The 12,284-nt window shown below is 42.5% G+C and overlaps 2 protein-coding genes across 7 annotated transcripts; both read right to left on the bottom strand.

Moving 5' to 3' along the window:
- Positions 1–344: 344 nt before the first annotated feature.
- On the bottom strand, positions 345–3,107 carry LOC119368362 (probable protein phosphatase 2C 38). Of its 6 annotated transcripts, none has more exons than XR_005176610.1 (5): positions 2,800–3,107; positions 2,369–2,526; positions 1,926–2,055; positions 1,669–1,831; positions 345–678 (listed from the first exon to the last, which is right to left on the bottom strand). XR_005176610.1 is itself a non-coding variant. In XM_037633647.1 (4 exons), the coding sequence occupies exons 1-4, from the start codon at positions 2,866–2,868 to the stop codon at positions 595–597; spliced, it is 390 nt and encodes a 129-aa protein (XP_037489544.1). In that variant the 5' UTR covers positions 2,869–3,107; the 3' UTR covers positions 345–594. The 6 variants fall into 6 exon arrangements, 2 of the variants coding, with proteins under 2 accessions (XP_037489544.1, XP_037489545.1); XR_005176613.1 differs by lacking the exon at positions 1,926–2,055 and having other exon boundaries at positions 2,800–2,891; positions 3,036–3,105; XR_005176611.1 differs by lacking the exon at positions 345–678 and adding an exon at positions 1,275–1,317.
- Positions 3,108–3,762: 655 nt separating this feature from the next.
- Positions 3,763–7,231, bottom strand: LOC119368364. The gene is made up of 5 exons (XM_037633649.1): positions 6,649–7,231; positions 5,620–5,714; positions 5,141–5,236; positions 4,547–4,686; positions 3,763–3,964 (listed from the first exon to the last, which is right to left on the bottom strand). Exons 2-5 carry the CDS (start codon positions 5,670–5,672, stop codon positions 3,894–3,896), a joined length of 360 nt encoding a protein of 119 aa, XP_037489546.1. The 5' UTR covers positions 5,673–5,714; positions 6,649–7,231; the 3' UTR covers positions 3,763–3,893.
- Positions 7,232–12,284: the final 5,053 nt, after the last annotated feature.

Raw genomic sequence — 12,284 nt, forward strand, 5'->3', positions numbered from 1 at the left:
CGTACTAGTAAAGAAATACACATAATGTAGCTCATGTGCTTTTTTCTCATTGGCTGAGCCGTGTGAGCCACGGATCAGTGACATGGCAAGAACTCAGCCGCATATCTCGTGCGCTCCTTCCGAAATCGAATGGCTGTTGGCCTCTCTCCTCCCTCCCCTCTCTCCCTTACTAGATCAGCAGCGCGCCTTGGCGCGAGGGTGCCAGTTTCAACAATGTGCCCATGCATGTAATGGTGAAGTTAGTAGAAAGCCAGACTTATCATATGTATTCAATCAGGATAAAAAAATAAAAAAAAAATATTCAAGTGTAATCAGAGCAAGACATCATCAATAGATACCAAAACTACAGATTCAAGTGTAATCGGAGCAAGACATCATCAATGGATACCAAAACTACAGTACAACACATCTCCATAGCCACCAGAATGATAGTACAACATATTTGAAGAATGGAATGTTCATATACAGGGTAAATTAAAGGATGCAATGTTCATACACCAGTAATGGGCATGCGCGGTGGACAGGTCCGGTCGTCTTGAACAGCAGTGTCAGAGAGAATGATGACTCTCATTGTGTTCTCATTGAGCCCGAGTCTCAGATGGCCTTGTGAAGCCCAAGATGCTCTACCAGGAGATCAAGCATCATTCTAACTGGGATCCTTACAATGCTTGTCTCGGCCTGTGTCATAGGAAATTTCAGAATGGTTATATAATTTTCCAGAGTACTAAAGTTGACAACAGTTGGTTTTATACCATGAAAACAAAGGTCTGGGTAACTAAAGGACAACAATCTTTGTTGTGCAAGAGTTTTATTAGATTCTTACTGTCCTGTTCGACAATTGAGACATAGTAATTGAAAAAAAAATCAAATGCTACCATGAATCATAAGATAAACCAGCAGAAAATCTAAAGCCTAATCATCGGACAAAGTCACACACACGAGCAGATCGCTTCAAGTATTGTACAAAGAACAATGGCCTAGGAAACCAATCCACAATCCAGCGAGTTTGCTACAAAGAAAATCCTAAGGACAACCTGTACACACTCATACGCAAGCGTCAATTCTGGTGTTTCCAACTTTAATGATAGGCTAATCGAAACGAGAGGCCAAGCAGTCCTGGATAATCATTTTGAAAAGTCTAATTAGACAATGTTAAGTGCAAGAGAGGCAAGGTGACTAATTCAACAATGCGCCAGGAACGGCCAGAAAAAGATGATTGCACTCACACGTCCATTGTAGTTCTTGTAGTCCTTGTTTGTTTTGCATCGGGCAGATTACCAAGAATGGCATTAACCATAGACTTTGGGCTGATCAGCTCTTCAGTTAATGAGACACCAAATGATTCGATAGGTATAATATATTTGGAAACAGAATGTGTCAGGCAGGCTCAAAAACAAGAATGACACGATAAGTAAGAAAACAACGGTGGCACAAGTTAATATGTGAATAGGTGGCCTTTAGATCGTTTAATAGATTCATTATGTGAGTATTCATACTAAGTAATACTCAATACCACAACTAAATTATAATCAATAGATTTGGAGTATTCTCTCTAAAAAGGGCAGCATTTTTATACACAGCCCGAATAACAGTAAGATCACTCACGTGAACCCTAGATCGATACTACTGAAGTACAGAATTTATAAGCGACCGACAGCTCATGTTTACCTTGTTCATTGGTGGCACCGTGGACTGCGTTTTCCATGTTCCTGTCGCCGGCGTGGTGGACAGGAGTTCCCTCCGTGCACTGATTGGTATTGAGTAGTCAGTTGCTTTCAGATCACAAAGAACTACATCAAACAAAGATGAATCTAGCTAAAGGATGCATGTCCTGCATACAATAAAATTGTATATTAGACAATGCTAAGAGCTAGAAATATTGATTGGTGCAAGTTTGAAGAGAACAAATCTAAATTACATCATACTTGAATCTTAGCAAAGCAAATGGTCAAATAATATATGAATGAGTGGTAGAAGAACAGCAATGGCCCAAAGCAGATACGCGAAACAACAATCAGGATCCAGGAAGTCCAAGGCAAGGCCTCTAAAAAGAATCTGCTCCACACAAAAAAAAAAAGACATTTTTACAGCAACATAGCCAGTCCTGCCAAATAGTACATGAATTAAGTGATATAGTAGGCAACTTCGCCAACCAAACTATATTTTCAAAATAAGCTTTTCAGTAGAAATAGTTCATCAACCAAACTATAGTTTAAAAATAAGCCCAGCAACAGAAATACTTGAAAACAAACTATAAGCATTAGTCTTACACGACTAAAAACTTCCCGTAAAGCTGAAACCACAAATGGGGATATGTGTGCCTTCCGTTGAAGGTGGACATAACCATGTACAAATATTAGGTGTTTACATGATCTGATGTCGCCCCAGGTGCCATTGAAGACAGACCACGGCGATGTTGATGTCATCGTGGAAGTGGCGCCTTATCATCTTCATGTCATGTACACTGATCTCTCTCTTCCTTGTGGCTCCCTTCAAGGCAGCCAACACTAATTGGTTTTCTATACCCTGCACAAATTTTTTCGCACAACCTCAGTGTCGTTTCATATTTCCAACGGATCATTCATACACGATGGAAAGATCTCAGTTTTTGTTTCGCTAATTTACAGTGAGAAATAAAAACATGTACAATCTGGAAGTTCAACTACTTTCAATACAATTTTCTTCAGGTTTCTAGTTTTTCTTAGGAGAGAACAAGTAACACAACTGAATAAAACAAATCAAAGATGATTAAGGGCTGCTGCAGTACAAGGAAAGTAAGAGGAGGAGAGGGGGACGGACCTCCCTGGACATGCATATCGCCCCACTTCCCTTGCCCTTCTTCTTCAGGTCCTTCTGCTCCTTGCTCATCCATCCCCTTCTTCTCCTTTTCTCTGCAGCACATGGACGGGGGAAGCACCAAATTGATGCCCCCCAAAACACAAATCGGTCCAAATCACAAGTATTATACAAGGTAAAAAAATGATTTTTCGGTAAGGAACAGAAGAGGGTAGATAGAGGGAGAGGGCCGAGGATACCGTGGCTGACGCTATGTTGTGTTGGGGAAGAAGCACACCTCCTCTACCGCTGAGTGGTGGTGGAGAAGCTACTCCTAATATAAAGCTATTCCCGCAACATGTAATAACACACTCAAGTTAATGGGATAAGCACACAAATTATTTTCAGTGTAAACAAAACTGATTTCCCTTAAAAGATAAACCAAGTGTAGTAATTGAAGTAACTGTAAGCAAATATCATTACTACGCTTTTGAACCCGCAACTACCAAAAAAGACAGATCAGAATGCCCGTTAAGATACGAACAATTTTGAGCCACTAACTGAAAATGTTCAGGTTCTAAAAATGCCCAGTTTCTGAAAATGTCCAGGTTTAGACTTGTAGCTGTACTTTACAATTTAGGACAACATGGATCTGACCAGCTCCAAACTAAATTCTATTTGGATTTTGTGTAAACGAAGCCTAGTTGGATTTTGTGCAAACGAAGCCTAGTTATACTACTACAATAACCTAGAACCACTAAAGCACCCACACAATTAGTCACAGTATCCTCAACTTGATGAAAGCAAAAATATATCATATAGCATGCACGCACACAAATAGTAACAATATCCTCATCTTGATGAAAGCGAAAATGTATCATATAGCACGCACGCACACAAACAGTTACATTATCCTCATCTTGCTGAAAGCAAAAAATGTATCATGTAATGTAAATACATACCTTAACCTGGAACGGTACGGTCCAGTCTCAGTTGACAGTCTTGATGATTCATGTTGGCCTTTATATATGTTTTTGAACAACAATTTTGCTTGCTGCTTGTAGAATACAACATCCTTAACATAACCACCATCTAAGTACTCCGCAAATGAAAGGCCATCAGTGATACAGGCTATCATTGTCAGCTTCACCATTTCGAAAAGATAACAAGACACAAGCAAAAGTGCCACCTGCAGAAAAAAGCAGAGGAGAGCTAGTAAATACTTCTAACATGTTCACTTCGGTATAGAGGATCCTACTTATCCAATGACCCATATATCTCAAATAGAACAGATTAATATATCTCAAGCAACAGTGAATGTCCAGTATGTTCTCCAAAGTTACAGAATATAACAGGTTCAGAGACTGTCAAGATCAAAAAATAGCGAGGGGATTTTGTAGCCACATGGCAAAGCTAATAAAATTTCTTCTAATTTAAATCTCAGACATCTCAATGAAATAAATAATTTGATACATAACTGAAACTGAACTCTAACCTTTGGTTGTTTAGTTGTCTTCTAATGACTATCAACACAGGTATAACTAGAACTTCAAAAGCTTAATGTTAACCAGATTAGAACTTTCAAAGTATAAGACCATATTGAGCAAGACTAAGGTAAAAGCAAGAAAGATTAAAATTGATTACCACAATTACACAAAGAGACGTATTTTTCCTTTTTCAGGCAACCAAATCTAGCTCAATGTATGGTATGTATTTGTTATTAAATGTTTAATCAGCAAAGTCTTGAGAGAGAGAGGGGGGGGGATCTTACCAGTTGAAGGGGCCACATGAGTGAGGGGTGAGGAGACGCTCAGAAGCGGCACCGCTAGCCAGCAGCAACTCAAAGGCCGAAGCCAATCAACTGGACTCCTGATGCTCACCCGCCCGCACTTGGTCCTTTTGCCTGTGACACTGTATAGCAGAAACACATAAAATTGATCACACAAAGCTTAGAGCAAGTTTCTTCTTGCAAAAATAATAGAGCATATTCCTAACACACATAACCGATGCTATTCATTCACACCTCTTTACACTTCCTTGTATAGTCGTATGTGTATATGTGTTTCACTGTGTGGTTTGATACACTGAGACTTCACCTCCAATTCAAGCATAAGCATATGAAAAATGGTATAGTGAACCTGAGTTTGATTCTCTGAAGCTTGGAGCCTTAAATATTTTAATAAAGAGAACATAAAAAGACTCTACTGAGCAATCCTCTATGGAGATCATATTATCTTTCTGGAGGAAGTACAACGAAATGGATTGTGGAGGGATAACTTCAATATGCAAATAGTATCACTTTGAGAAAAAATTCTAGAATCCCTTTGAAACAATCAGGTGAGTGTATTGTATGCGTATATCTTACCTTAGCAACAGGAGGAAGAGGCAATCATAACAATGCACAGTTGCTCTCCTTCTTCCAACCTTCCTCTTCAGCTTGCCTCTTTTTGTAAGCACTACCCTGGTCATGGGGAGAAAAAAGTAAGCATTTACTGTAATAACCTATGTAAATTCCTTCATTCCAAAGAACAAACAAATGTTATCTTCTTCATTTGCTCATAGAAACTAAGGAACGTGTTTAGAACCATTGAAACAGAAGCAAATATATTTGAACTATATTCAGTTGAAAACAGGAGGACGGGTAGCTTCCACAATTTTCTAAAGCTAGCAACATAGAATAGGGTCAGCCACCGCTTGTATGTTACCGCTGAATAAATCTAAAAGTTTTTAATATAGAAGGTTCAAGCACCTTTTCACACATTAGTTTGGCCATATTTAACCAGTACTAATGCAAAGAGCATAGATATTGCGAACCAAATGGAACATGAGATCGCAAGACTGAACCTGCAACCGGACGGCGGCAAGGATGTCGGCGTCCACCCAACAAATCTCTCCATGAATCTTCTGCATCAGCGGCTCAACCACCAAGAACGACGCCTCTGCCAAGCCACACAAAAACATAACCAATGATAAAATCCTGAACAGTGAAGCTCGAAAAGAGCACATTGCAATTACATGTAAACAAAAAATAGATGGAGCTAATATCAATAATTATGCTACCTCATGGATTGTCCTAAATACTCCCTGTCAATAATTATGCTACTAACTGATTGGCAACTATTTCTTTTGCTGCACAGTTCAAAAAAAAATGGCAGTACAAGCAGATCTTTAGTACTCCAATTTATTTCAGTTTTGACGGCTTATTTTCAATTTCAAAATGGAAAATACTCACAAGAGTACCCTGTACGAATAAACCTACAAATCAACATGTGTATCAACTTTTTTGGTAATTTTGTTGATCAACAAGGCCTGAAGAACGTGTATTTGTACTGTTAATTTTATTCACACATGATAAGTCCAGGTCATAAAAATTCCCTGATGTTCCTTACTGCTCCACAATCAACAGGATTGTACACATGGACAATTAACCAATGTGTCAACCAATCTGGGCAGTACAACCAAGGCGAAGCTCCTGCTGCTCTCAAACTGCACGCTACTGCTATAAGCTTTGATGATTTCAGGTCAAGGCAGTGCAGATTAAATATATATCGTCAGTGTAACATTTTTCACTGCTGCTAACAGGCAGTACATTAGCTCATCTGAAAAAAGTCAAACTACGAGTTACCAATATTTGCCCCTGCAAGCATTACCACAGGCACCTATCACGCAAAATCCCATCAGATGTGAACTCAGAACACGCACGGGGAAAATCACGCGGCAACTACTACTCATCCAGAAATAGTCGCACCCAATCTACCACAGCAACCACTCGTCCGACACAAGAGTCAGGAAAACAGAAATTAAACGGATAGAGGATGCAACAAGGGAGGGCGTGGTGAAGGAAGGGGGAGGAGGAAGGAGTGGTGGGGCTACCTGCCTATGGACCCATCGGCGGCGCCGGGACTGGCAGCGGCAGGGAGGGAGGCGCTGCTGCCGGCCAGCCCCATGGCCAGCAGGAAGTGGAGCCGTGGGTGGGGGCGAGGAAGGAGACAGAGAGGAGCCGCCAGAGTCCATCGGAGCCGCGCCGGCGACGAAGCAAGCAGCGGGAAAGAGGAACCAGCGTCTCCCTCCTCACCTGCTCTGCTCGGTTGCGCCATGGCCGACCTTGCGGGCGGCTCCTCGGTGATCTGGACGCGCCGCCTGACCTGCCCGGCCACGGTGGCCCACCCTGTCCTGGCTCGTGATGAGGGGAGGAGGAGAGGAGAGGGTGGGGGCGCTCCTCTTGCCGTGTGCAGGCGAGGACGACCGCGACGACACCGGGGAAGTGGACGGAGGCGGTCCGGCAGGCTGGGCGAAGTAGACGGCGGCGACGGCGGGAGCTGCTAGGGTTAGGGGTTGGGTGGAGGAGGAGGGACGAGCGACCGTAGGAGGAGGCGGCGGCGATGCGGCGGGGCGAGCGGCTGGGAAGGGGAGAGAAGACGGCGAGCGGGATGGGCGAGGCGGGACGGCGGGGCGGGGTGGGCGAGGCGGCGGGGCGGGAAAAGGCGGGCGAGCGGGGCGGGGCGGGCGAGGGAGGGGGCGCGAGTGCGGGGAGAGGAGGAGGCTAGGGTTCACCAGGGAACCGGCCCTTTTATACCCCCACCACGCGAAATTACCAAAATGCGCTGGTGGGGGAATGGTATTTACAATATGTTGCCATTACTATTCATTCCAGCAGTGTTTCTTCCAGATCCGACGGCCCAGATCCTCCCACCTCTCGATCCAACGGACGAAAACGCATCAAGCGGCCCGATCCAACGGTCGAGAATCGCAATCGCTGAGGAGGCTTGTACATCCATCCTTCTCTTATTTCTGGATTATATCCCCATCCTCTCAATGGCTACCGGCTCTCCCTCCTCTCCGTCCACTCCTCCACTCCACGCCGCCGCCGCCTAAGCCGAAGTGCCGGAAAGAGCAGCAGCCAATGGAGCAAGCAGCAGCAACTCGCGGCAGCAGAAGCTACCCGTCCATGCTCAGCTCGATGCAGCGCTCCTCCTCGCCGGCGGGTGAGTGCTCCAGCACGGCCGCATCGATCCACCAGCAAGCAAAGCTAGCCTCTATCTAGCTAATCGAGCCGCTCGATCTGCTCTCACGTGTACTAGACCACTAGTAGTATGTATATAGCTAGCTAATCGATCTACTCGATTGATTCCTATGTGTAACAGCAGTACGTACTACGTATGTGTGGGCGTTTGTAGCCGGGGTGTATACATATACATTTGAATACTCAAATACCTGGGGTGTGTACGCATACATTTGAATACCTGCAAACCACAATACCTCAGATTTGGCACTCGGGTTATAAGGTATAAGCCGTGTGTAACAGGTGCCAGGCACCCGGCTTATAGGCACTACAAGCGGCGGCCTGCCAAATATAAGCCGAGAAGGAGGCACTCGGCTTATATATAATATATATAAACCGAGCGTTGCGGGCGGCACTCGGCTTACACCGATGCTGACACATGGCCGTTAACACATGGCTACCGCCATGTTACTTTATTAAACCGTGTGCCTCGCGCAAACACTCGGTTTATATATAAACCGAGTTTTTTTAGCACGGCACCCGGCTTATACCTGGTAAGCCGGTCCCCTGTAAGCCGTGTCCTATAAACCGGGAGTTTTACTCGGCTTATATATAAGCCGAGTGCAAATCGGCATAAGCCGAGTGTATTAGGCACACGGCTTATAATTTTTTTTCCTGTAGTGTTGGTAGAGGCTGCCATGCAGAAAGCATGAGAGAACGTATTCCCGAGCTACCCCTAAAAGCATGGGCCTTGTGCTGGGACGCAAGGTGGTTAGTGACTGTTTTTTACCACCCCTAAAAACGCTGACTTTTATACCAATCCTAACATGTTACATGAGTACTCATGAGATCGGCTCATTTAACTCGGTCTGCAAACGATCTTAAACTAAAACTCGACTCGACTCATTATTATTCGAGTTCGAATCGATCCAAGCCGAGTCACGAGCTACTTATTTAGCTCGCGAGTTTCGAGCATTTTTTCCAGCCCTAATGACAACGATCTCTTCCTGTAGTCTTCGGAGCTCCTTCACATTGATCGACTTTCGAGAGATAACGTTCAAAAAGTTGCGGAGACTAGTAAGTATGTCATGGACGTGCTTGTCCATTACCCCCCTAAGTGCAACCGAGAGTATCTGCGTCATCATCACTTTACACTCATGAGACTTCATGCCGCCGAACTTTTTCTTCTTGATCTTCTTATCTTCCCATAATAATCGGAACTAACTTATGATTCCGGTAAGGCACTTAAAGAATTGATCGATCTCCATCGGACTTAAGGTGAAAGGTGAAACTACCGTTACTTCCATACTACTTTGCTACTAAATACTTTGCTGCAGATGTTAAGTCTTTTAGGTGTGGTTTAATTGACAACTCAGCTGCTAATACTTGAGAATATTCTTTGGCTCCCCTTGTGTCGAATCAATAAATTTGGGTTGAATACTTTACCCTCGAAAACTGTTGTGATCCCCTATATTTATGGGTTATCAAGACCTTTTTCTGGTGCCGTTGCCGGGGAGCATAGCTCTATTCTCTGAGTCACTTGGGATTTATATCTGTTGATCACTATGAGCAATTTGCTACTTCACCTATCTTTTTCACCGATAAGGATTATGAATTCTCTGTCGATCCTGAGTTAATTACTTTGGTTGAATCTGATACTTTCTACGGTTATGAATCTGAAACTGTTGTGGCACATCTTACTAAACTGAATGATATAACCACCCTACTTTCTTATGAGGAAAAAATTTGCTATTACTATATTATTAAATTGTTTTCTTTCTCGTTAAAGGGTGATGCTAAGATATGGTTTAATTCTCTTGCTCCTGGTTGTGTGCGTAGTTCTCAGGATATGATTTACTACTTCTCTTCAAAATATTTCCCCGCTCGTAAGAAACAAGCTGCATTAGAGTAAATATTTAACTTTGTGCAAATTGAAGAAGAGTGTCTCCCATAAGCTTGGGGGAGGCTTCTCCAATCACTTAATGCTTTTCCTGATCATCCTCTCAAGAAAAATGAAATACTTGATAATTTTTATAATGTACTAACCGATGCTTCCAGAGACCACCTGGATAGTTGTGCTGGTTGTGTTTTCATGGAAAGAACTGTTGAGCAAGATGAATTGCAGTGAATAATATATTGAGTAATGATAATGATTCGACACTTCCTGTAGCGACCACGATCCCAGTGGACCGAAGTCTATGTGCTTAAGTGTCATCCCTGGATTGGTATGCTGACACACACAGTACTCGAGGAATTATAACAAAGTTCAATCATACACTTATTACATCGAGGTCCTCAAACAAACTTGCACCCAACACGGTAAAGGGGCTATCAATCCCTTCACAGTTCCTTGCAAAAGTGAGATCTGATAGAGATAGATAAACGATAAAGTAAATATTTTTGATATTTTTGGTTTATTGATTCGAAAGTAAAAGATTGCAAAAATAGTAGATCGGAAACTTGTATGATGAAAATACAACTTATATGATGGAAAAGAGAACTTATATGATGGAAAAGAGACCCGGGGCCATAGGTTTCACCAGAGGCTTCTCTCAAGATAGAAAATAATACGGTGGGTGAACAAATTACTGCCGAGCAATTGATAGAAAAGCGCAAAGTTATGACGATATCCAAGGCAATGATCATGAAATATAGGCATCACGTTCGTGGCAAGTAGACCGACTCCTGCCTGCATCTACTACTATTAGTCCACACATCGACCGCTATCCAGCATGCATCTAGAGTATTAAGTTCATAAAGAACGGAGTAACGCATTAAGTAAGATGACATGATGTAGAGGAATGAACTCAAGCAATATGATGAAAACCACATCTTTTTATCCTCAATGGCAGCAATACAATATGTGCCTTGCTGCCTCTACTGTCACTTGGAAAGGACACCGCAAGATTGAACCCAAAGCTAAGCACTTCTCCCATTGCAAGAAGAACCAATCTAGTTGGCCAAACCATACCAATAATTCAAAGAGGCTTGCGAAGACATCAAATCATGCATATAAGAATTCAGAGAAGATTCAAATAATATTCATAGATAAGCTGATCATAAATCCACAATTCATTGGATCTCGGCAAACACACCGCAAAAGAGTATTACATCGATTAGATCTCCAAGAACATCAAGGAGAACATGGTATTGAGAATCAAAGAGAGAGAAGAAGCCATCTAGCTACAAGCTATCAACCCATAGTTCTGAGGTAAACTACTCACGCTTCATCGGAAGGGCAATGGTGTTGATATAGAAGCCCTCCGTGATCGAATCCCCCTCCGGCAGGACGCCCGAAAAGGCCCCTAGCTGGGATCTCATGGATACAGAAGGTTGTGGCGGTGGAAAAGTGTTTTCGTGGATGGCCCTGGTGGTTTCGGGGTATAAGAGTATATATAGGCAAAAGAATTAGGTCAAGAGACCTACGAGGGGCCCAAAAGACAGGGCGCACGCCCTCCACTCTTGTGGCCGCCTCAAGGCTCCTCCGACTTCATCTCCATGTCTCCTAGTTTGCTTCCGGTCCAAGAAAGATCATCGCAGAAGTTTTATTCCGTTTGGACTCCATTTGGTGTTCCTTTTCTGTGAAACTCTAAAACAGGGAAAAACAGGAACTGGCACTGGGCTCTAGGTTAATAGGTTAGTCCCCAAAATAATATGAAATAGCATAGTAATGCATATAAAACATCCAAAATAGATAATATAATAGCATGGAACAATAAAAAATTATAGATACGTTGGAGACGTATCAAGCATCCCCAAGCTTAATTCCTACTCGTCCTCGAGTAGGTAAATGATAAAAATAGAACTTTTGATGTGGAATGCTACCTAACATATTTATCCATGTAATTTTCTTTATTGTGGCATGAATGTTCAGATCCGAAAGATTCAAAACAAAAGTTTAATATTGACATAAAAACAATAATACTTCAAGCATACAAATAAAGCAATTATGTCTTCTCAAAATAACATGGCCAAGGAAAGTTTTCCCTACAAAATCATATAGTCTGGCTATGCTTCATCTTCATCGCACAAAATATTTAAATCATGCACAACCCCGATGACAAGCCAAGCAATTCTTTCATACTTTTGATGTTCTCAAACCTTTTTAACTTTCACGCAATATAAGAGCGTGAGCCATGGATATAGCACTATAGGTGGAATAGAATCTGGTGGTTGTGGAGAAGACAAAAAGAGGGAGATAGTCTCACATAAACTAGGTGTATCAATGTGCTATGGAGATGCCCATCAATAGATATCAATGCGAGTGAGTAGGGATTGCCATGCAACAGATGCACTAGAGCTATAAGTTTATGAAAGCTCAAAAAGAAAACTAAGTGGGTGTGCATCCAACTCGCTTGCTCACGAAGACCTAAGGCAATTTGAGGAAGCCCATCATTTGAATATACAATCCAAGTTCTATAATGAAAATTTCCCACTAGTATATGAAAGTGATATCATAGGAGACTCTCTATCTGAATATCTTGGTGCTACTTTGAAGCACAAGTGT

This window comes from Triticum dicoccoides, chromosome 2B (assembly GCF_002162155.2).
Source record: "Triticum dicoccoides isolate Atlit2015 ecotype Zavitan chromosome 2B, WEW_v2.0, whole genome shotgun sequence".
Classification (NCBI taxonomy): domain Eukaryota; kingdom Viridiplantae; phylum Streptophyta; class Magnoliopsida; order Poales; family Poaceae; genus Triticum; species Triticum dicoccoides.